General features: G+C 43.6%; 2 protein-coding genes across 2 annotated transcripts; one reads left to right on the top strand and one right to left on the bottom strand.

Moving 5' to 3' along the window:
- Positions 1-395: 395 nt before the first annotated feature.
- On the bottom strand, positions 396-1045 carry LOC120103158 (interferon alpha-12-like). The gene has a single exon (XM_039111553.2). The coding sequence runs from the start codon at positions 948-950 to the stop codon at positions 396-398; it is 555 nt and encodes a 184-aa protein (XP_038967481.1). The 5' UTR covers positions 951-1045.
- A 7200-nt stretch (positions 1046-8245) lies between these two features.
- LOC134479080 (uncharacterized) lies at positions 8246-14221 on the top strand. The gene is made up of 3 exons (XM_063261353.1): positions 8246-8307; positions 9802-10237; positions 13052-14221. Exons 1-3 carry the CDS (start codon positions 8246-8248, stop codon positions 13283-13285), a joined length of 732 nt encoding a protein of 243 aa, XP_063117423.1. The 3' UTR covers positions 13286-14221.
- The last annotated feature ends 11595 nt before the right edge of the window (positions 14222-25816 follow it).

The following is a 25816-nucleotide window of genomic DNA, read 5'->3' as shown; positions in this document are numbered from 1 at the left end:
AAAAAAAGTGTGCATTTGTACAATAGTTACAGTGTAGACTCTAATGTTAAAAATAATTATTAATGTGAAAGAGAGAGCAAATTAATCAATACAAAGTGTCTTATAAAGCAAATTTATTTGAATTCAAAATAATTTAATTGCAAATGACAATTAGCTATAGTAAAAATAAAAGAATAAAAGATTTAGCATAAATATCTTAACATTATAGCATTCTAATAAATAAATAAATGAATCAATCAATCAATGAATAAATAAATAAATAAATAAATAAATAAATAAATAAATAACCAAATGGATGCAGATACAAAAACAGTTTAACATATTGAAAATAATTGCTCATAATGTGAGATGCAATGTTGTAGTCCAGGAGAATCCTCTCCACTTTGTCTCAGAACTCATTCCTTCTTTTCACTCAGTTTTGCCAGGAACATATCTGAATAAATCAGGGCTCTCCCGACTTCTACTCTAACCACTTCCCAGGCACAGGGGCTGTGTTTCTTCTGTTTCAGGTACATGGTGATCCTGCCGAAGTATTCCCTCACAGCCAGCCAGGAGGGTTCCTGGGTCAAGGGAACTTCCTGCACTCCAACCTGCTGATTCTGACAGGCTTCAAGATCTTTGAGCTGCTGGTAGAGGTATTTGCAGAATGACAATAGGAGGGTTTCATTCCAAGCAGCACGTGACTCCTCTGATTCGAAGAGGGTCAGGACCTGCTGAGTCAGAGTTTGCAGGACAGACATGGCTTGAGACTTCTGGATCTGCTGGGCATCCACCTTCTCCAAAGGGAGTTCAAAGTATTTTATGTCCTTCAGGCAGGAGACAGGGGACTGTCGACTCATTTGTTTCAGGACTGTGAGGTTATGAGTGCGAGGCAGGTCACATCCTAGACAGCAGGTTGACCAGTGGCTCATAACTACCAGAATCGTGAGGAATGCACAAACCATAGCCATCGTGGATCTTGCAGATGCTGATGACTCTCTGAGCAGCGTGTTTGAGTCTTCCCCTGTAGGTTCTCTGATAACCCTGCTGTGTGCATCTATCTTAAATAGTGGCAAACACAAGTTTCCCCTTTCTGAATGCCCTCCCCTAGCTTCCCAATTCTCTTTTCACTTTCTTTACCTCACTCTCTGCTTGCTTCTGGCAATTTTTTTCTCAAGGATTTGGGTTCCATTATTACTTTCTCTTTGATTGTATTTAAAAGTTATCGTAATTCACTTACAATTATTTTTAATTTTATTTATGCCATGTACATAAATATTTGCATGAAAAAGTTTAGGGTGGTGCAAAATATTTCTAAATTAGAAATACTATTGTGGCCTGGCAGCTGCATTGTATAGGCAAAAGGTTATAGGACATCAAGGCCAGCCTAGTGTACAGAGCAAGTTCCAGACGAGTCAGGACTACACAGGGAAATCCTGTCTGTACGGAAATAGTACCGAGGTAATGTTATACTTCAAATTTTTATATTGTTTAAAGGCTAAAAATAAAGTTATTTTCTTTATATTAATTTTGTTAAAGTAAATATAGCTACGGCTGTAAACTAGCTCTTTATCCAAAGATTTTCATGGCATCCTGTGGGTGTACATGGAAAAAGTCTTATGTCCAAGCTTTATACTCATGGTTTGATTTCTGGAACACAAGGTTGTACTACCCAAACAAGACCTGTAAGATGGTCTCTGACCTCCACATTCATAGCAGAGCAAGCTGTACCTAGTACACACTCTCCATGTCTCAGTGTGTGTCTACCTCTCTCTCTCTCTCTCTCTCTCTCTCTCTCTCTCTCTCTCTCTCTCTCTCCCTATGCCTCGATCTATCCCTATGCCTCCTTCTCACACACATTTATGTAAACTCACTCATCATGCATATGCAGACACACAGACCACTCTTACATACAGAGGCACAGAAATATACAAACACTCTCGCACAATGCACACATACTCACAACTCACCCCCACGCACACATACAGAGATAAGCATTCACATACACAAATGCACACACACTCACATACATAAAAATAGACACACAGACAAAAAGTAGACATTTTTACATATATATGCTCACACATACAACACTGAGACATGAATACAGATACATACACATATACATACACACACATGCATCCATACACACACAGATTTACACTTGTATACACATACATTCCCACAATACTTGTGTGTATACACACACACATGTATATATATATATATATATATCCTCCCAATTTATGCACACACACATATTAACTCTCTCATATAAGATAGTTTTCAACACATGAACACACACTAGACAAAGAAACACACTACAACTACACATGTACAGATTTCCCCATAAACATTTGCCATTATTCAAACATAGATACTTACACAGGCACAGACACATACACACATGCACTAATTTTCACACATTCTCACAAACATTCAGAAAACTTTGCAAACATGCACATCAATATCCTTATACAAACTCACACGTATACATACTCATATATAGAGAAACAAACACATGCACACATACAGGCACACATTTAATTACACATAAACACAGTGACATATAGGCACATAGACTCACTCACACACATAAACTCATACAGACACACGTACACACATACATGTATGAATGGGGAGACATTCCCACACATACACAAGAGGAATAAGATATTTAAAATCTGAAAGCTTAAATTTTCATTCATTTTTTCTCATAACTTTGGACTATTAACACCATGGTTTTCTGAATTCATTGCACAGTCGGAAGACTATGATCTCAAAAATTTACAGATTCATGGTCTCCACGAGGCAGACAGGAAAAGTTTGGAATTAGGATGCAGGCCCCTAATCTTCCTCCAGCAAAGCCCCACTGCCTAATAGACTACTAATCTGAAATAATCAATGGGTTTTCATTGACAAAGTTTGTTCCTGGAGCATGTGAGGGGTGTCATGTGAACACTGCTACCCTGAGTACCAACCTCCAACATGTTGAATCCCAGCAACATTTTGCATCCAAACCAAAATATATGGGTAAATATCTGAAATTTGTGTTTCAAATGCTTGAAAGCTCACACTCCATGCCATGCATACTATTAAACCTATATAAATCAACAGGCAATGTTTATCATTAAGCTCAGGATATTTTAGGATCAGTCAGTACCTTACACAATGTTCCTGTCAAATCACAGTAGAAGCAGTTCTAGATTCCCTACACTTCTTCACAGCAGTAAGGGATCTGAATAATCATTTCTTTGTATTTGCAGATTTCAAAGTCTGTCCATTCATTTTCTTTTTTTGGTTCTTTTTTTTTTCTTTTTTTTTCCGGAGCTGGGGACCGAACCCAGGGCCTTGCGCTTCCTAGGCAAGCGCTCTCCATTCATTTTCAAAATTAGAAATAGATTGAATTTATTTAGTGGTGAAATTCGTGTTCTATGTATGCTTTTATATATTCAAAAAGGCCATCTTTGTAAGACAATAATAGAGTCACACTTTCCCCTGTGGGAAAAAATGCATCTAACTGGAATATTTGCTTTTGTGCTATTGATAAGCTTAGATTTTTCTACTTTCAGGGTATCCAATGTCAGACAATTGGGAACCATGCCCCCTCATCTCTCTGTGTCTGCTAAGGCTGGTAATGATTTTCTTGGCTTTGTAGACATTCTCGGTGCCCTTGAATGCCCAGAATCTCCACAGCCTTCTAATGGCCCTGTTCTGATTCTTAAACCAGGTAGTCTGTCTTGCTGTCATTCCTGTGGATCCACTTAGCCAAGTGAAGTATAATTTTCAAATGATTAGTTGGATGAAGGAAATGTAGGAATCCAATAAGCATATGCACAGGGTTGATATAGAGAGGACAGGATCCCTTAGCTTGTGTCTCTGTCTGAAAGTCCATTGCTCTTCCTTGGAGACATAGCATGCACAAACACATACAAACCACACATGACAGATATACCCATGCACATGCACATGCAGAGTTATTTAATTCATTTACTAAGGGTGCATTGTTCTTTAAGAGACATTTCAGCCTTAGCTCTGTTATTAACTTTAAGTAGAAGGGATGCCCATGAATCATCGTACTTATGGAACTAGGCAGTGATTGAGCAGAAAGCTCATAGCACAAAGTCTCTTCAGGATGGAGTCCCAGATGGTGCTTTCCTCTTTATTCCCACAGGTGACTCATTACAGACAAAATTGTTTCTCTGATCTCTCTCTCTCTCTCTCTCTCTCTCTCTCTCTCTCTCTCTCTCTCTCTCTCTCTCTCTCCAAAACAAATTCCTCTGTGTCACATGGCTGTACTGCACTAGTCCCTCAAAAACAGTACCATGAGGACAGTCAGTTTCTCCCCACAAGTTGTGTCTGCAGTCTTCTTAAACCTCTATTACACTGAAACTTAAGGCTGGATTTTCTTGCTGTGGCTGTGTGTAGAAAGATAATAGGAGCCTTTGTGGATTTTGGGGGTTTGAACTGAGGTGAAAGACAGAGTTGAGCAAAAGCTATAGACCAAATTGTCCTTGGTCTTATGATCTTACTTTTTATGCTTTATTAAGATTTGGTTTCACTGAACTTAGAAAGGAACCTCCACTGAAGGCATTAGAGAAAGGATTGAAAAAGTTGAAGGGGCTTCCGACAACAATGCCAAACAACCAGAACTTCCAAAGAATAACCCATTACCCAAAGATTGTATATGGATAGAACCATGGCTCCAACTACAATGTAGCAGAGGATCTCCTTGTTGGGCACCAATGGAAGGAGAAGCCCTTGGTCCTGCCAAGGTTAAATCCCAAGTGTTAGGTAATGTGTGGGGGGGGGTGTTGGTAAGGGTGGAGGGTGGGGAGGGCAACACCCTTATAGAAGAATGGGAGGAGGAGGTGATAAGGGGCTTATAGACAGCAAAACAGGAAAGGGAAATGTATTTGAAATGTAAATAGAGAAATATCCCATTTAAAAAGATTTTTGTTTTTTTCTTAAACATCTGTGCTTTACTGACTGCTATAGCATCATTTTATAAATATCTGTACTTTGTGAAATTCTGTATCTGTATACTTAAGTGCTCGTTCTTTATTAAATTCTGAGAACTTGTCTCTTCATTATTGTCCTGTACTTGATTAAACACTGAAAACTATGTATTAACTGTTACTGCTCTGTGTTTCAATAACAACTTAAACCTACCTATTCATGCTTAAAACAGCCCTGGGGAAAATTAACAATGTCACATTCATTATTTGTGCTTACATAAGTGCCAATATCTGATGGTGAGCACATGCTGTTTAGCATCAGGTAATTAAGTGAGTCTTTGTCCTAGAGTTCCTTGCTGTGGCAAGTAAGCCAGAAAACTCTCACAGGCCAGGCAAGAGGCTCAGAACTAGTGATCTCCTTTTAAACAAGAGAGAAGCTGGAAAGGAAACAAGTCATGCAGATAACACACACACACACACACACACACACACACACACACACACACAAAACCACTGAGTAAGTAGAAATAAGCTATACCACCTCTCTTGATTTTAGACCTCTTATAGATTTTTGATAAAAGTACTCTATGTAAGAAAGAATTACTTCATACGTAAAATGGTACAAAAACAGTGGAGTTACAGAAAAGTATCAATAACAAGTTCAAAGCAGTGTTTCTTACTGTAATCACATTATAAATTTCAAAGAAGCAGTATTTTTATGGCTTTGCCTTATGAAAGTACACAGTTGTGGTTTCATGATGGCACAGGATTTTTTTTAACATGAATTTGTCCCAGTACTCTTTTTTTAGTATAATCATGAAAGCTTTTGTATTTTTTATTGAGTATTTCTTATTACTTGTAAGGAGTAGGTACATTCTATTCTTGAGTCTAAGTTTATTACATCTGTCTAGCAAAACAACTTAAAACATCTCTTAAAACATTCTTCGTGCAATTCCCACATGATCTGGAAGCAGAGCCCCGGTGATGGAGCAGATCCAACACAGCCCACACCCCAGGTACAGCTCAAATTCCCAGGTGTTCTGACACTTCCAGGTTATCAGGGGAGACCCCCTAATCCTGCCCCAAAACCAGACATACTGACATAGCAGGACAGCTGTGACCTGGGAATCTGAGTCAGAAACCAGTGAGCCTTCTGGTTCCAACCATGCCAGAATCAGAGCCCCTGTACTGGGCCTGATCCCACAGAGTCCACACCCCAGGTATAGCTCCACTCACCAGGTATCCTGACACATCCAGGATGGCAAGATGACAGAGTCCCAGATCAAAGGTTCAAAGGAAAGAGAGGCTCCACTCAGAGTCAGGGACGAGAATAATATGAGAGATAACCAATGGCAAGATACCAGCTTAAGAATATAAGCACCCTTCTGGTTGCTACCCTCACCAAGAGCTGATACCCAGCCCCAAGGAGTGAATTCATGCCTGAGAGCAGAGGTAAGACCACCTTTTCCACTCCTAGTGACCTGCCTGTTGGACTCAGGACAAACAAAGGCAAAATTCCTCTGGTTCCAGACACTTCCAGTTTCTAGCTTTAGCCTGAACCTCACTAATTCCAGTCCACAGCTCCCTGATCCCAAACCCTTGGCAGACAGAACTAATCGCCTCAGGCACTCCTGAGACTCCAGGGCAGGAGAGACTGCAAGTACTGCCCACCCCTGCCCACATACCTGGTCCAAGAGGAAACTTTATAGGGCCTCTGGGAACAGGAAGATAGGAGCACTCAAGCTGCAGGTGCCCTGCGGACTAGACTGCTCCCGGATCTGAAGGGACACGGTCAAACAGCTCCCTGCACCTAAATCCCTAAGAAGTAGGTGCCAATGGCCAGGGCAAAAGGCAGTGGACAGGACTGGTCCTGTACTGTTGTCCTGTCTAGCACTTTCAGCTCTCTGGACAGGCTGTGTAGTAGTCGCCCAAGCGCCCTCTCCGACCAGGCATCTCTGCTGCTTTGAGTGCCAAAGAGGTCGAGGATCAGCCTGAGCACGTGCGAGTAGCAACTAACTGGTGGCTTCTTTCAGCTTCACCTGAGTGATGGGTCCTTTCTTCCAGGGACATCGGAAATGGGTTCTGTCCCGCAGGCACTGGTGGCCCGGTACGCTTTTCAGCTCCCCAAAGAAGCGCGCAGTTTCGCGGCGCAGCAGGGGCAGGCTCCCAGATGCACCCCAATCAAGTGAGCTGGCCTGGCTGCAGCTCAGCATCACCCCTCCCACCAGGAATAGATGCACAGGCTGCAGGCAGGAGCGTTACGATTGCGGAGCTCGCCTACAGAGGGCGAACGGGAGCAAGGCGACCTTTCCATTGAGCTGGAGTTTGTGCTGCTTTAATAGTTCACTGGTAGCTCTTGTGCTTTGGCTGACTGTGCTGTGAGGAAGGCTCCTTCTGAGTCTGAGAGCGCCAGAGAGCGCGGCCGCCAGAGCACAGCAGGGCACAGTGGACGCTGTTCGCCCAGTCCGCGCGACACACCGGACAGAGGTTGACGGTCTCCTGCCCCTCTCCCGGCCCCCTTCATCAACCGGGCTGTAGGATTTCAGCCGATCGATCATTGCCTGAAAATTTAACCCAGACGGAATTTGTTGGCCAGAGGACCGATTTGGGGGCAACTGTGAAGGCTCGGAAGCACAGAGCGCACCATTTGCCTTTGCTTTGCTTTTCCTTGGTTTCTTTTCGTTTGGTTTGCTGTACATCTCGGTTTGTTTGGGTCGACAGACCCTACCAGCTCTCAGCCAGGAGTAGAGGAAGAGGAAGTGGAGTTGGCAATGAGGAGAGCTGGTCCCCAACAGGAAGAGAGTTCCAGAGAGGCTACAGTATGATCTTCTTGCCCCTCTCCTCTCAGAGCTCAGCTGACCAGTGCCCAGTTGGACCTCAACCAGGAAGTTGGCTCCCCTCGCCCCTCCTGGGCAGGACCCTCCCCGTTTCCTTTGCTGGAACCTCACCCTCCCCCAAAAGCATTTTCTGGCTGATTGCCTTCTGTCAGCCCCAAAGTGCTTCAGTGAAATGTGCCTGCCTGTCTCTGCTCCTTGTGAGATCTACTCTCCCTCTGTGAGTAAACACAAGTTTTCTCTCCAGCTGTGAATTCGTTTGCTGTCTTCTTCTTTTCAGCTTCCTTTGGGTATTTCTTTGACTAGACACTGTGGGTTTTGAGAGGTTTGCTTTTATTCCCCCCTACTGCAGGCCCATCCAATCCCAGCCAGTCTATGTAATTCAATGTCATTCATTTTTCCCTTGGAGACTAAAGAAAGATGGCTAAACGTGTTGGTCTTGTTTGGGGGTTTGATCTTTTGAATTGCGTTGTCATGATGAAATATTTGCCCCCAAGGCAGGCTTGGTACCGAGAACAAGGAAATCTGCACCTACAGTGAGACCTAACTTCTTGATTTAGTGCTATTGGTTAACTGCAGTTGTTGCCCACAGCCAACAGCCGGACAGAAGAGCCACAGGTCGGGTGTGGGACCCAGGGGAGAGAGCCAGGTGGAGAGAGATGATTTCACGGGCAATAATCATAGAATAAAGGCCACGGAGGCTGGCAGATAGGAGTTAAGAGCAGCTCAGAGAGAAGGAAAACTGCACATTATAGCGTGGGATTATTGGCTGGAAATACAGATAATAAGACAGAGGTTAGATATCTGAACTGATCTGGTGCTGCTAAAGGCTTTGATAAACTAAAGGTCTCCTGTGACTTTTCTTGGGATGGAATCATCAAAGGAGGACAGAAGCTCCCAAATGGTATTGAATATTTTCTTGTGTCTGCTCTGAGTGGAGGCTGGCAGCAAGCTATCCAGTCAGCTGAGACTCCTGCATGGGGCTTCTTCCCTTCATGGACCTACTTTTCCCAGGCACCAGGAAGGAAGAAAGTGCCTCAGAAGCAGAGTAGAGAGGTCTTTGGGGGCTGTTCACCCCGTTTGAGGGAAAAAGTGGATTTTCGTTGAGGGCTCTCCCCTCCCACCATGCAATAAATTGCACAAAGGCAGGTCAGACTTCTTATTCCTGGATCAGTGTCTTGAATTCCTACCTCATAGAAAAAGACAGAAACTGGTGTCTGAGCGATAAGAAGTATAACCCGTAGAACTCTGAAGGGTGTTTTCACAGAAAGCCACATTTTCCAACAGCTGCAGCACATGCCCAAGTCCCAAAAGCCAATAAAACCTGACAGGATAACTTTGATTCATTAGTTCATCCAGAAAACTCTTAAGAGCAGCACTCAGTGCTTTTCTTGGAAACATTCACAGCACCTACTGTTCAAGGAGATTCTTGAATCGTGAAAAGAGAGGAAAAAGAAAGTTAGGAAGCTCTCTCTCTCTCTGTGTCTCTCTCTGTGTCTCTCTCTCTCTGTCTCTGTCTCTCTCTCTCTCTCTCTCTCTCTCTCTTCTGTTCAATGTAGAGACATGCTATTCAGTGCTATCTCTGAATCTCTCTGTCTGCTTGAGTTCAGGCAGAAAGCATGCTCTCCTGTCAGTAGAGATTTCTGCAGGGAGTGCCCTCTCTTCTTGGGGATTCTGGTCCAGGCACTGGGAACTCAGAGAGGGCCATTCCATTTGTGCAATGATCTTGCAGGAGCAAGGTCTGTATTCTATAAAGTATGTGTAAGTGGCCTTGGCAAATTTTGGTGGACAGTACTGGCCCTGCTCTGTTACCTCCTCTATGGCTTCCAGTTTATTCACCAATACCAGTGCCCAAGTGCCTTCTCTGCCCAAGCTCTCCTGCTGGTCTTTGTGGGAGGGAAGAAGAGGATCTGTCTGGGCATTTGCATGTAGCAATGGGTTGCTTCTTTAGGCTTCCTCTGAATGATAGGTCCTTTCTTCCAGGGACTTCTGAAACCGGTTCTGTCCTGCAGGCACTGTTGATCGGGCAGACTTTTCTGCTCACCTAAGAAGAGTGCAATTTCGCAGCTCCAAGATGCAAGCCAATCAATTGAGTGGACTGTTCTGCAATTCAGCATCGCCCCTCCCACCAGGAACAGAGGCACAGGCAGCCTGCTGAAGCGTGAGGATTGCGGAGCTCGCCTGCAGGGGGCGAACAAGAGCAAGAAACCTCCCCCATTGAGCAAGAGGTTTTTGCTGCTTCAATGGTTCACTGACAAATACAGAGGCAGGTGTTCTCTGCCTGCCACTGGACTGAGCTTGGTGACTCCAAGGAAGGAGTTAGTGAAAGGACTAAAAGAGCCTGATAGTCTCAGGGGCCTCTGTGGTATCCAGTTCCAGACTGTCCATAGCAGGGTTATCTGTGCTCACACACCACCAGAGCCAAGAGAGAAGCCAAGGGACAGGTGTGGTTGTTTCTGGCAAGAGGTAAGAGATTTGTCTGTTTAGCTCTGCTGGTCCCAGGCTTCACTGTCTCGTTCCAATTACCAGGAGGAAGCTGTGTGTCTGCAAGTTAACCGGGACATAAGGGTCTTAACTATTTTTCCTTTGGAGTTCCAAATTTCCCTGGCGGTTGGAAGTAGGGTCAGTGGGCATGGGTTTGAGGAGACACACTACCACTTTACTTGATAAAGCCCTATTAAATCAGGAAGCCAGCCAGGCCCTAGGGTTTTTGTTTCAGCTCACCCTCCTCTCCTCTCATTCTCTGCAAAGCCTAATGTTCCCTGTGACAAAGCTTCTACCCCAAGGTGTTGGTCTCATCTGACTGCCACTCCAGAGAGCTCAGGTAGTTCTTCAGAAGAAGTGTGTGCAGGTAAAGGTTCAGGCATTGCAGCCCTACCTACCTACACGGGAGGTTGCAGGATCCTTCTGCTCACCTTTTCCATTTCTTCCACTTCCATTCATCCCAGATGGGCTACACGGTGTGTGCCTCAACCCGAGATGTTGGCTGATAGCCAGTCTCCAGGCAAGAGCCAATTCTCAGGCACTCCCAGTTCCTGAGAGGTGGAGCCCAAAGCTCAGAAGGATGGACATCCCAGCAGCCCCACAGAGAAGAGGAGAGTGCAGCACTTCAGAGGCTGAGAGATACTGCAGAAAGAGACAGCCCTGCTCAGCTGCCCTGTCTTTTTCCCAGTCCACTTTTTGGCTATGGGAGGGGACTAGTGACAGTTTCCTTGGTGACACTAGGCTTCAGCAGAGGTAAAGAACCTAGAAGGCTGTCCTAGAAGGAAACTGTGTAATCACCATTTGGATTAAATTCACAGTACCTCCAGACAAGGAACAGGAACATAAACAAAACTTCCAAACAAGGTAATAAACAGTCCTTTACCCTTAATTTAGTTGTACATACTGGGGGTGGAGTTGGGGTTAAGAGCCATGGGAACTTTCTAGAAGGCCCCTGCTAAGAATACAGCCAGGTGCCACAACTTTGAAGGCACCACCTGAGCCACGTGTTGATAGTTTGAGACTCTGGATTGTTTGGAGATGGGAGGGGGGCTTCAATAATGTGCAAATATGATAGTGTGTTAGTTTCAGTAGAAAGGAGTGGTGTGCAGGTTCCTTCAACATTTAGTGTGCTTGGTGGTTTTCTGTCTTTGTGTCAACATTTGGGACCTTGGAAGAGACTTGGACATGATGGAATGCGGACTGGCACTATGTATGGTCCAGGCAGAACCTTGAATGGGACCTGTGGACAGGAGAAAGTCTTTCCTATGCAGAATCCTTCAGCAGAAGCTCATAGGACAGCTATGAGCTGTGATCGGGCTCCCCAAGCATGTGTTTATGGACTTCAGCCCAGTGTCCTGTCCTGGCAATTCGGATGTCTTAGGATGAGTGGATTTGAATGGGGAGACTAGGGGGGTGTGGCCAAAAGGCATCTCACAGGTGAGAAGGCAGCACTAGACTGACAACTGAAGCCTGGAAGAGAGTCTGTATCAATACTTGTGGGTCTTAGGTGGGCATTGGACAGTAAAATAAAAAAGCAGTACCCAGAGCAGAGCTCATGAACGGTGGCAGAGAATGTGGATATATGGATACCCTGCCACCACTTAGCATCTCACCCACGGCTCCGGGAAAAAGGGGCTGGCGTGGCAGGAAAGGCTCCTTGTTCATTTGCTGCAAATATGACTCAATCTTCAGCAAGAACTTCTAGGAATAGGCCTTTCTCTACTCCATGAGTCTCCATGCTCATGAGATCTCTCTGGACCCATTCCTCTTACCCACTCTAATTTACTCTTCTACTAGGAGCTCCCCTAGGCCTGGTCAGGGTCTAGCTTCTTCCAGAGCCCCAGAGGTCCAGAATGTGAACAGGAGACCTCTTCTGTGAAATTCGTCCCCAAAATGAGCTCAGATTGAGTTTTCCAATGTGATGTGTGCATACCACACATGATATGTGGGGCACAGGACACAAAGTCACAGACTGGGAAGAGACAACGCCATACACTCATCATCCTGCAGAGTAGCAAGACCATAGAAACCATGAGCAGAAAGTGTCTTTTTGTTCAATTTATTGACTCCTCCAGACTAGGGTCACCCCGTAGATTGTTTTGGCCTGATAACAACAAGGCCCTCTCCTGTGAGGGTTGATTCAGGTCTACTGAACAGGGACCAATTTGCTGTCTCCTCTGGTCCTCTCAACAGCACAGCGAATGCACCAGCCAAGGCGAATCACTGAACCACTTCTCTTTCAGAAGGCCATGCTTTTAACCAATAGCAGGGACACTGTTGACAATCTGGGGGAGGGGGGATGACACAGAGACCCAGAAGATCCAGTCCTTGCTCCAGGACTTCCAGGAGAGCCCTGCCTGCTCTTCTCCAGGGGCTCAGCCACCTCATCCTAGGGCCCTCTCAGTAGGCAATGCCTAGGCAGCATTCTGGTCCCACACTGAGGGTCCACCTTAGAGGAGGGAGCTAGAACCCTGTGATTAGAGAAATGATGGTGATAACCCACAGCAACCTGAAAGATCCTTACTGCAGTAATCACCATTTTCCACACCGGTGGCACATGGACACCTCCCACCTGCGATTAAAACTTGTCGAGAAAAACTGAAATCATCAGTTTATTGAGAGACCAACTGAAATGCAAAACCTTAGATTTTCCTTCAACCATTCACAATGTATGAGGTACAATGTGATCATGATGGGGCAGCCAGGGAAGAAATAAAGGATCGCCGTTCTTTTTCGATGCAGAGAAATCTTGTGACATGAATGTCCTGAGTATGTGTTTTTTCTTTAATCCTGCAGGCGTATGCCCATTTCTGGGTACCCACAAGAAAAGTCACAAAGGACAGAAAGACATTTGACAATGATTTGCAGAGGAGAAATTCATCTCTGATTGTTTCCAGAGGATGCATCAGTTCTTTGATTTTGGCTGGATGTCCAGAAAGACTGAAGAGTCTCGGAGTCTCAGAAGGGGCAAGAGCCTCCATGCCAAGGCAAGGAAAAATTCAGGAGCCCCAAGACAGGAAATCACAGTAAGCCAGCCCCAGAAGACAATTTTAATTATATAGACAGCCTTTTACTGCATTAAACAATGAGAAATTCCATTTCATATCTCTTATGAACAAGGAATAGACTTGAGGGGATGGAAACACTACTTGAAAAAGCCATTGTAGTACTTATTGCAACTGTGACCATCATAACAAAGCCCTCTCTACTTTTATTCACAATCTTTACATATTTTCTCTCAAGAAAGTCAGAAAAAAATAGCTGTACCAGAAGAAAAATAAGCTATGACTGTAGAAAGGCTTGAAAGACAAAAGATAGAGGAAGTAAGAGAACAGGGAATGCTTAATTATGAACCTATCGTAACTAATAAAATTGAGGCTCAAGGCAGACAACCTATTGCCAGTGAGTAACAAGTCCGGCTCTCTGGTGTGGACAGTTTCTAATCCTGAGGAGTTGTTTAACGCTATCAGCTGAGGGTCCCCCAACACCTGAGGCTCAGAGCTGTAACATTAGCAGCTGAGTGTTGAAATACTGGCACTCCAGACCTATAAGGCTGAAAGCAGAGGGTCCTAACTCCCTTGGTGTTCCTGATAGTAAGGGAGTTTTGTTTTTCCCGCTTATCTTTTTCCATCAAAATAAAGCAAAGTGTTCTCAATTGGTGGTGCTTGCATTGTGAAAATGTGGCTCCTATTAGGAGCCAACAAGTAGAGGCTAAAAACTAGCGGGTGATCTTCCTGAGATGAGTCTGCCTTGGGCCAAACATATTCAAACTATCCAGGAGGTAAAAAAAAAAAAAAAAAAAAAAAAAGTATAATTTAGGGCTGCAGAGATAGCTCAGCGGTTAAGAGCACTGACTGCTCTTCCAGAGGTTCTGAGTTCAATTCTCAGCAACCACATGGTGGCTCACAATCTGTAATGGGATCCAAAGCACTCTTCTGGTGTATTCATATATAACAAATAAATAAATCTTTAAAAAAATAGAATGTCGGAAAGGGCGGTGCAGATCTTCCTGGTTGCTGCCACCGCGGAGAGCTCGTGGGCAGCACCCCACGAGCAAACTTGAGCCTCGGGACCACAGGTAAGACCAACTTTTCTGCTGCAAGCGACCTGCCTGGTGAACTCAGGACACATAGAGGCAAAATTCCTCTAGGACCGGGCACTTCCGGTATTTAGCGGTGTGTGGGGGGGGAGTCCCAAACCGGCGGATCCCGGCCTGCAGGAGCTCTCTGCTCCCAAACCCCGTGGGAGAGAGACCTCACAGCCTGGTCAGGTGGGCACTCCTGAGGCTGAAGAGCAGAAGAGACCACCAACACTGCCCACCCCTGCCCACATCCCTGGCCCAAGAGTAAACTGTACACGGCCATTGGGTTCCAGTAGAGGAGGGCCCAGGAGCAGCAGGACCACTGCGTCTGAGACACCACCAGAACCTGAAGGGACCTACAGGATAAACAGTTCTCTGTACCCAAATCCCGTGGGAGGGAGAGCTAAACCTTCAGAGAGGCAGACACGCCTGGGAAGCCAGAAGAGAATGCACTCTGCACACATCTCTGACGCCAGAGGAAAACACCAAAGGCCATCTGGAACCCTGGTGCACGGAAGCTCCCGGAAAGGGCAGCGCAGATCTTCCTGGTTGCTGCCGCCACAGAGAGCTCATAAGCAACACCCCACGAGCAAACTTGAGCCTCAGAACCACAGGTAAGACGAACTTTTCTGCTGCAAGTGACCTGCCTGGTGAACTCAAGACACAGGCCCACAGGAACAGCTGAAGACCTGTAGATAGGAAAAACTACATGCCTGAAAGCAGAACACTCTGTCCCCATAACTGGCTGAAAGAAAAGAGAAAAACAGGTCTACAGCACTCCTGACACACAGGCTTATAGGACAGTCTAGCCACTGTCAGAAATAGCAGAACAAAGTAACACTAGAGATAATCTGATGGCGAGAGGCAAGCACAGGAACCCAAGCAACAGAAACCAAGACTACATGGCATCATCGGAGCCCAATTCTCCCACCAAAGCAAACACGGAATATCCAAACACACCAGAAAAGCAAGATCTAATTTCAAAATCATATTTGATCATGATGCTGGAGGACTTCAAGAAACACCTGAAGAACTCCCTTAGAGAAACACAGGAAAACATTAATAAACAAGTAGAAGCCTACAGAGAGGAATTGCAAAAATCCCTGAAAGAATTCCAGGAAAACATAAATAAACAAGTAGAAGCCCATAGAGAGGACTCACAAAAATCCCTGAAAGAATTCCAGGAAAACACAATCAAACAGTTGAAGGAATTAAAAATGGAAATAGAAGCAATCAAGAAAGAACACATGGAAACAACCCTGGATATAGAAAACCAAAGGAAGAGACAATGAGCTGTAGATACGAGCTTCACCAACAGAATACAAGAGATGGAAGAGAGAATCTCAGGAGCAGAAGATTCCATAGAAATCATCGACTCAACTGTCAAAGATAATGTAAAGCAGTAAAAGCTACTGGTCCAAAACATACAGGAAATCCAGGACTCAATGAGAAGATCAAACCTAAGGATGATAGGCATAGAAGAGAGTGAAGACTCCCAGCTCAAAGGACCAGTAAATATCTTCAACAAAATCATAGAAGAAAACCTCCCTAACCTAAAAAAAGAGATACACATAGGCATACAAGAAGCCTACAGAACTCCAAATAGATTGGACCAGAAAAGAAACACCTCCTGTCACATAATAGTCAAAACACCAAACGCACAAAATAAAGAAAGAATATTAAAAGCAGTAAGAAAAAAAGGTCAAGAAACATATAAAGGCAGACCTATCAGAATCACACCAGACTTTTCACCAGAAACTGTGAAAGCCAGAAGATCCTGGACAGATGTCATACAGACCCTAAGAGAACACAAATGCCAGCCCAGGTTACTGTATCCTGCAAAACTCTCAATTAACATAGATGGAGAAACCAAGATATTCCATGACAAAACCAAATTTACACAATATCTTTCTACAAATCCAGCACTACAAAGGATAATAAATGGTAAAGCCCAACATAAGGAGGCAAGCTATACCCTAGAAGAAACAAGAAACTAATCTTCTTGGCAACAAAACAAAGAGAAGAAAAGCACACAAACATAACCTCATATCCAAATATGAATATAACAGGAAGCAATAATCACTATTCCTTAATATCTCTCAACATCAATGGCCTCAAATCCCCAATAAAAAGACATAGATTAACAAACTGGATACGCGAGGACCCTGCATTCTGCAGCCTATAGGAAACACACCTCAGAGACAAAGACAGACACTACCTCAGAGTGAAAGGCTGGAAAACAACTTTCCAAGCAAATGGTCAGAAGAAGCAAGCTGGAGTAGCCATTCTAATATCAAATAAAATCAATTTCCAACTAAAAGTCATCAAAAAAGATAAGGAAGGACACTTCATATTCATCAAAGGAAAAATCCACCAAGATGAACTCTCAATCCTAAATATCAATGCCCCAAATACAAGGGCACCTACATACGTAAAAGAAACCCTACTAAAGCTCAAAACACACATTGCACCTCACACAATAATAGTGGGAGATTTCAACACCCCACTCTCATCAATGGACAGATCATGGAAACAGAAATTAAACAGTGATGTCGACAGACTAAGAGAAGTCATGAGCCAAATGGACTTAACAGATATTTATAGAACATTCTATCCTAAAGCAGAAGGATATACCTTCTTCTCAGATCCTCATGGTACTTTCTCCAAAATTGACCATATAATTGGTCAAAAAACGGGCCTCAACAGGTACAGAAAGATAGAAATATCCCATGCGTGCTATCAGACCACCACGGCCTAAAACTGGTCTTCAATAACAATAAGGGAAGAAGGCCCACATATACGTGGAAATTGAACAATGCTCTACTCAATGATAACCTGGTCAAGGAAGAAATAAAGAAAGAAATTAAAAACTTTTTAGAATTTAATGAAAATGAAGATACAACATACTCAAACTTATGGGACACAATGAAAGCTGTGCTAAGAGGAAAACTCATAGCGCTGAGTGCCTGCAGAAAGAAACAGGAAAGAGCATATGTCAGCAGCTTGACAGCACACCTAAAAGCTCTAGAACAAAAAGAAGCAAATACACTCAGGAGGAGTAGAAGGCAGGAAATAATCAAACTCAGAGCTGAAATCAACCAAGTAGAAACAAAAAGGACCATAGAAAGAATCAACAGAACCAAAAGTTGGTTCTTTGAGAAAATCAACAAGATAGAAAAACCCTTAGCCGGACTAACGAGAGGACACAGAGAGTGTGTCCAAATTAACAAAATCAGAAATGAAAAGGGAGACATAAGTACAGATTCAGAGGAAATTCAAAAAAATCATCAGATCTTACTATAAAAACCTATATTCAACAAAACTTGAAAATCTGCAAGAAATGGACAATTTCCTAGACAGATACCAGGTACCGAAGTTAAATCAGGCACAGATAAACCAGGTAAACAACCCCATAACTCCTAAGTAAATAGAAGCAGTCATTAAAGGTCTCCCAACCAAAAAGATCCCAGGTCCAGACCAGTTTAGTGCAGAATTCTATCAGACCTTCATAGAAGACCTCATACCAATATTATCCAAACTATTCCACAAAATTGAAACAGATGGAGCACTACCGAATTCCTTCTACGAAGCCACAATTACTCTTATACCTAAACCACACAAAGACCCAACAAAGAAAGAGAACTTCAGACCAATTTCCCTTATGAATATCGATGCAAAAATACTCAATAAAATTCTGGCAAACCGAATCCAGGAGCACATCAAAACAATCATCCACCATGATCAACTAGGCTTCATCCCAGGCATGCAGGGATGGTTTAATATATGGAAAACCATCAACGTGATCCATTATATAAACAAACTGAAAGAACAAAACCACATGATCATTTCATTAGATGCTGAGACAGCATTTGACAAAATTCAACACCCCTTCATGATAAAAGGCCTAGAAAGAATAGGAATTCAAGGCCCATACCTAAACATAGTAAAAGCCATATACAGCAAACCAGTTGCTAACATTAAACTAAATGGAGAGAAACTTGAAGCAATCCCACTAAAATCAGGGACTAGACAAGGCTGCCCACTCTCTCCCTACTTATTCAATATAGTTCTTGAAGTTCTAGCCAGAGCAATCAGACAACAAAAGGAGGTCAAGGGGATACAGATTGGAAAAGAAGTCAAAATACCACTATTTTCAGATGATATGATAGTATATTTAAGTGATCCCAAAAGTTCCACCAGAGAACTATTAAAGCTGATAAACAACTTCAGCAAAGTGGCTGGGTATAAAATTAACTCAAATAAATCAGTAGCCTTCCTCTACACAAAAGAGAAACAAGCCAAGAAAGAAATTAGGAAAACGACACCCTTCATAATAGACCCAAATAATATAAAGTACCTCGGTGTGACTTTAACCAAGCAAGTAAATGATCTGTACAATAAGAACTTCAAGACACTGAAGAAAGAAGTTGAAGAAGACCTCAGAAGATGGAAAGATCTCCCATGCTCATGGATTGGCAGGATTAATATAGTAAAAATGGCCATTTTACCAAAAGCGATCTACAGATTCAATGCAATCCCCATCAAAATACCAATCCAATTCTTCAAAGAGTTAGACAGAACAATTTGCAAATTCATCTGGAATAACAAAAAAAGCAGAATAGCTAAAACTATCCTCAACAATAAAAGGACTTCAGGGGGAATCACTATCCCTGAACTCAAGCAGTATTACAGAGCAATAGTGATAAAACTGCGTGGTATTGCTACAGAGACAGACAGATAGACCAATGGAACAGAATTGAAGACCCAGAATGAACCCACACACCTATGGGCACTTGATTTTTGACAAAGGACCCAAAACCATCCAATGGAAAAAAAGATAGCATTTTCCGCAAATGGTGCTGGTCCAACTGGAGGTCAACATATAGAAGAATGCAGATCGATCCATGCTTATCACCCTGTACAAAGCTTAAGTCCAAGTGGATCAAGGACCTCCACATCAAACCAGATACACTCAAACTAATAGAAGAAAAACTAGGGAAGCATCTGGAACCCATGGGCACTGGAAAAAATTTCCTGAACAAAACACCAATGGCTTATGCTCTAAGATCAAAAATTGACAAATGGGATCTCATAAAACTGCAAAGCTTCTGTAAGGCAAAAGACACTGTGGTTAGGACAAAATGGCAACCAACAGATTGGGAAAAGATCTTTACCAATCCTACAACAGATAGTGGGCTTATATCCAAAATATACAAAGAACTCAAGAAGTTAGACCCCAGGGAGACAAATAACCCTATTAAAAATGGGGTTCAGAGCTAAACAAAGAATTCACAGCTGAGGAATGCCGAGTGGCTGAGAAACACCTAAAGAAATGTTCAACATCTTTAGTCATAAGGGAAATGCAAATCAAAACAACCCTGAGATTTCACCTCACACCAGTGAGACTGGCTAAGATCAAAAACTCAGGTGACAGCAGATGCTGGCGAGGATGTGGAGAAAGAGGAACAGTCCTCCATTGTTGGTGGGATTGCAGACTGGTACAACCATTCTGGAAATCAGTCTGGAGGTTCCTCAGAAAATTGGACATTGAACTGCCTGAGGATCCAGCTATACCTCTCTTGGACATATACCCACAAGATGCCCCAACATATAAAAAAGACACATGCTCCACTATGTTCATTGCAGCCTTATTTATAATAGCCAGAAGGTGGAAAGAACCCAGATGCCCTTCAACAGAGGAATGGATACAGAAAATGTGGTACATCTACACAATGGAATATTACTCAGCTATCAAAAACAATGACTTTATGAAATTCGTAGGCAAATGGTTGGAACTGGAAAATATCATCCTGAGTGAGGTAACCCAATCACAGAAAAACACACATGGTATGCACTCATTGATAATGGCTATTAGCCCAAATGCTTGAATTACCCTAGATGCCTAGAACAAATGAAACTCAAGACGGATGATCAAAATGTGAATGCTTCACTCCTTCTTTAAAAGGGGAACAAGAATACCCTTGGCAAGGAATAGAGAAGCAAAGATTAAAACAGACACAGAAGGAACACCCATTCAGAGCCTGCCTCACATGTGGCCCATACATATACAGCCATCCAATTAGACAAGATGGATGAAGCAAAGAAGTGCAGGCTGACAGGAGCCGGATGTAGATCGCTCCTGAGAGACACAGCCAGAATACAGCAAATACAGATGCGAATGCCAGCAGCAAACCACTGAACTGAGAATAGGATCCCTTTGATGGAATCAGAGAAAGAACTGGAAGAGCTTGAAGGGGCTCGAGACCCCATATGTACAACATTGCCAAGCAACCAGAGCTTCCAGGGACTAAGCCACTACCTAAAGTCTATACATGGACTGACCGTGGACTCTGACCTCATAGGTCGCAATGAATATCCTAGTAAGAGCACCAGTGGAAGGGGAAGCCCTGGGTCCTGCTAAGACTGAACCCCCAGTGAACTGGATTGTTGGGGGGAGGGCGGTAATGGGGGGAGGATGGGGAGGGGAACTCCCGTAAAGAAGGGGAGGGGGAGGGATTAGGGGGATGTTTGCCTGGAAACCGGGAAAGGGAATAACACTCGAAATGTATATAAGAAATACACAAGTTAATAAAAAAAAAAAAAAGAATGTCCCTACTCCTCAGAATAGTGAGTAAAGGCTGCATAATAGGAAATACAATAAGTTTTCAAAATCACACTAAAAAGAGAAATAGACTTGGGACAATTCTGTGTTCAAGGGAAAACATTCAGTTGCAAGGATAAAGTCGCAGGTGTGCAGTGTGATAAGGCAAGGTCATGTAAAAACTGTTGCTTTGAACTTGTAATGAGTATATTATTATGCAACACTGCTTTGAACTTATTATCAGCATCCTTCTGTAACTCCCATTTTATGTAACATTTTCTCTCTGAGGTAATTTTCTAACGAACTTTCTTTCTTGTCTAAGAAGATATAAAAAGACCGTAGAAAAGAAATAAAGTTGTTCGTTGAACGGTTTGGTGTAGAGATCCTTTTGGGGCCACTTGCTTCTAGATACTTGGCAGGAATTTGACATTATCAGTACAAAGAAATAAGCTCAGGGCTTTGGGCCTAGGCTCAAGAAATAGGCCCTGATTAAGGACATTTACATTTGAGTTAATGCCCAGAGCAGGCTCAGCAGAAGAGCATGTGGCAGTCCTTTTGTCTTGGTCATCAGGACCAGCCCCTAGAAAGGTGTTAACTGGAACCTTGCTTGTTCCTTGACCCAGAACTGATCTTATTATTCTGCATATAATTAAATTGGTATAAAAGCAGATTGGAAAATAAAAAATCAGCTTCAGCCTCAGAACTGGCTGGAGCCATGTTAAATGTTGTCTAACTGTCTTTTTTTTTTTTAAATCCTCACTCCTGCCCTGGAGAACCTGTTGACTGACTGAGCTGGCTTGGTCAGTTTGGCTTGGGGTGCTTTGCCCCATCCAACCACCCATCCATCCAGATGTATACGTCTATTTGTCTATGTTTTTGTATAGGTGTGTGTGTTTATGTATAAACATGCAGGGATACTTGAGGGGTTCATTGTGACAGACAATCAGGCCCAGACTGAGTGTGGGTGTATGAATGCTCGGATGTGTATGTGTCTGTGCGTATTTGCCTGTATACAGAATCTTAATTCTTTTCCTTTCCTCCCTTTCTAGTTCACAGAATTAACCTGTTAATCCAGAAAGGCTTCAGGCTGATTCACCAGAGAAAGGAGCACCAGCTATAAATCTTTTCACTTTTCCCCTGCTGTTTTATGATGAGGGGCTAAACAGGTTCTCCCCTCAGAGGAACTCAGACAGGCAGGTCAGCTAGCGAAGCACAGTGACTTAGACTGAAGACAGGCAAATGTTTTTTTTTATTATTATACAGCAACCCTAAATATCTCACAAGACCAAGTCCTACCCTCACTGCTGCTCTTCCCCCTCCAGTGCCTCAAGAACCAACAAGGAAGAAAACAAGCTGTAGGCTGGCCCCAGGCAGGGCAGGCTCTTAGGAAGGAAATAGAAGTTTACAGGACAAGGTGCTTTAGCCTTTTTTCCCCAATTCTCTGATGGTTCTGTGGACTCTCAGTGTCATCCATAGTGGAGACACTGATGCTGGCCCTGCCTTGTCTCTATGGAGAATTGTGCAGTTAACAAACACTCTGATATTCTGATTGGGATGACCAAAATAAATGACTCAGTGCTCTTTGTTGGTATTGTTCTGTCCCTGGAAAGCAATTCCAGCTGATGCTTTAATTACTTCAATTTCTGGCAAGTCTGCTTCCTCTTTCTTATTCAGTCTCCTCTGAACTCAGAGCAGAAGTATGTAAACAGAGATGCATATCAGCTCCAGGATTCCTTCCCAGGTCCTCGGGTTTAGTCATTTGGGTGGGGCTCTGTACATTTACTGTATTCTATGCTCCTTGGGACATCCTGAATACTCACAAGATGGGCTTGAAGCTCTGGCAGCCAGTAATGGCAGAAGCTTGGTCACAATCAAAATGTCATCGTCACTGACCTTAGTAAGCCTCAGTCGCTCCCAGATGGTGTAGCATTATGACCTTACAGTGCCACCCACAGGCCTCTGGGTGAATAGCCTGCCCTTCTATACTACCTTCATTAGTGGACCTTTGATACCTCTATGGATGAAGTGGATCTGCTATATTGTAGGACTTGTGGGGACTGGCTGGCAACAGAGGATGGCTTCCTCAGCTGCATCCTGGTATGTTGGACCCTCACATTTGGTTCTCTGATACTTTATCTGTCTAGCAAGTTAGTAACCTCTGGAATATGAGTGAGAATATGGCCATAGAAAATTTCAAGAAAAGATAACAGAACAGAGCCAAATCCCAGAACTTTTATGCCAGTGATGATGATGATGATGATGATGATGATGATGATGATGATGATGATGATGATAAAAGCAAGTTACACTGAAAAGGAAATAACAACCATACCCCTGGAGGGTTTCAGGTTATCACAGAGAGAAGCAGTTGAGAGACAAGATGCTTGTTTCCATTTTCTTAAAATTAGTCCCTGGGAAGGAAGAAATGCAAGGGCCAAAACTCATTTGATGCAGACATTAGTTTCCTAACTCCTGCATGTGGAGAGAAGCGATTTAAAAGTGTCCTCTGGGCCTGGAGGGATTGCTCAGTGGTTAAGAGCACTTACTGCTCTTCCAGAGGTCCTGAGTTCAAATCCCAGCAACCACATGGTGGCTCACAACCATCTGTAATGGGATCTGATGCCTTCTTCTGACGTGTGTCTGAAGACAGCTGCAGTGTACACACACACACACACACACACATATATATATATTAAATATATATATATTTTTTTTTAAAAAAAGGGATGAATGTGCCATCAATTGTTTTTCCTAACCTCTCCTGCAGGCCCATACTCAGATAACCAGGCTGTCCTGCTCCTAGCGTATGCTCAATGCATATGCAGTTGGGCAGAGCAAGCTTGAGTCCAGGAGCACAGGTCGCCACTTTCTTCACAAGGCTGTCCACCACTGAAAGTGTGCTGTACTTGAATCCAAGCAAACGTTCTTTCTCCAAAATGGGAAAGCTAAAGACACAACTCTGTCCAATAATAGGGTCACTCTCCCCGCCCCTCAAGGAAGAGCCCACTCAACTGCGGAGAGAAGTCTGCCAAGAGAAGGGAGTTCTACAGACTAGAAAAGAACTGGGGGTGGGGTGGGAGTGGGGTGTTGCACCTCTTGCCCACCAGGTGGCTCTCATTCCTTAAAAGGATCTCATTAGATGCTACTGTGAAGTGACCAGGAGATTTCCATTCCTCTTGCCACAGTGACCATTGCATCACTTCGTAACAAGGGCAATCCCTTGTTTCCAAAATTATTGAATGTTGACTAGGAAGGGGGCAGTCTTTTATAAATGGAAATTTCTGGAGAAAAAAAAAAGCAACTTTCACTCAACTTTTGCTTTCAGTTGGTGGTTGTGCATATCGAAAGGAAAAAGGACAGCCGGAAACCAATATGGGAAAGGAAGCAGCTGCTCTAACGAGTAGGGCAGGTTAGTGTGGAGAGGGTGAGGAGGGAACCCTGGGGATTTCTGCACAGGGGCAGAGGTGGCTATTGCGATGAGAGCAGAGGAATGGTACTCAAGGACACGTCAGAAAGCTTCTGTCTATTAGATGCTATAGCTTCATGCAAAATGTTTTTCCAAAGGCCCTGGTCCCCTGGGTGCTGGTACTGAGTAGTGTCATGGGCCTTCAAAAGTGGCAGACTCTTAGGTCATGGGTGGAGAAGATGCTGTTCATTCCATGAGGATTGTGGGATTTGTATCTCCACCCCCTTTCTCTTTGTCCTCTCCTTCTTCCCCCTGCTCTTTAGAACCCTTCTTCTCCCCCATCTCCCCACTTTTTCCTGTCCTCTCTCTCTCACTGTTCCTTGATAGAGATATGAGATCCAACTCTGACACACATTTCTGTCAGCATGTACTGTCCTAAGGCCCAAGTTAATTCAGCAAACCTTGGATTGGAGCCCAGAGTTCGAATAAACCTGTTCTTATTGAAGTAGTTAGTCTGTGTCATATATTTTCTTATAGTGATGGAAGGCCAATTCAAAAGGTTAATGTGTCTTCCAGATTTTTATGCAAAGCACCATTTTATCCTTTTTCTTTCAAAGTACATTACAAATGCAGCAGATCTTTAAGGTGACCTTGGCACAATCATCTTGTCATTTGGGCCAGCAAAATCTATCACCCAGTTCTATGTCCATTGTTTAACAGCTAATTTTCTTACATGTAAAAGAATGTCTAAATGGAAAATATACTGTCTCAGAACTTCTTCAGAGATGAGCTCCATGAGGGACAGAATGCAAGGACACGAGCCGACTCGAGCATGTACCTCTGGCAGGCCCTGCCCTTCTCCTCCATTCCCTTCACCTTGCCAAAAAACTGTTCCAACTACATTCCTAAGCTGTCAAGATGTATTCCCTTATTTGGCCAATTCCTCCCCTTAGACTGATTACCAAGGCCCAGCTATCAAAATATTTAAATCGAGAATCTAAAGCCTCCTTTGACTCACCTAACTAACATGTCCAATTAAAATTAAACACCTCATCCTAATACAGGGTTTCTACCTTTTTCTACCCTTCCTCTTTTCTAACCCTCCATTTCCCTAGGTTCCATGTCTATCTCTATCCTGAGGCAGGCCTTTGTCCCTGTCCCCTCTGGGACAAATGCTCCTCCTCCCTCTCCCTTGCTCCTTTTCTCCCCACCTCCTTTGTTCCTTTCCCCTCCTCCCTCTTCCTCTGTCTTCTCTCTTTGTCTCTTATCCCCGCCCTCTGTCCATCTGAGACAAATAAATATCCCATGTGTTGAGAACTTGATTTGGAGGTGTCTGGAGCTGACTTTGAGGTTCCTTACCCAGAAGATAGACCCAGGTGACTTAGATGGATCCCCGTGTCATCATACTTGAATCCATATCTTTTCCTGTGGCTAGCCTGGGTGTTCCTTGGAGATATTTGATTTTCTTCTCAC

Source organism: Rattus norvegicus, chromosome 5 (genome assembly GCF_036323735.1).
Source record: "Rattus norvegicus strain BN/NHsdMcwi chromosome 5, GRCr8, whole genome shotgun sequence".
Classification (NCBI taxonomy): domain Eukaryota; kingdom Metazoa; phylum Chordata; class Mammalia; order Rodentia; family Muridae; genus Rattus; species Rattus norvegicus.
This window is presented reverse-complemented; position numbering and strand designations above follow the sequence as displayed.

Excerpts from the sequence above, each read along its gene's own strand:
- LOC134479080 (XM_063261353.1), top strand. The coding sequence starts at position 8,246 with ATGATGAAATATTTGCCCCCAAGGCAGGCTTGGTACCGAGAACAAGGA. Across the intron at positions 8,308-9,801 it reads CAAGGAAATCTGCACCTACA|ACTTTTCTGCTCACCTAAGA; the intron begins GTGAGACCTAAC and ends TTGATCGGGCAG. Across the intron at positions 10,238-13,051 it reads GTGGTTGTTTCTGGCAAGAG|GCGTATGCCCATTTCTGGGT; the intron begins GTAAGAGATTTG and ends TTAATCCTGCAG.
- LOC120103158 (XM_039111553.2), bottom strand. The coding sequence starts at position 950 with ATGGCTATGGTTTGTGCATTCCTCACGATTCTGGTAGTTATGAGCCAC.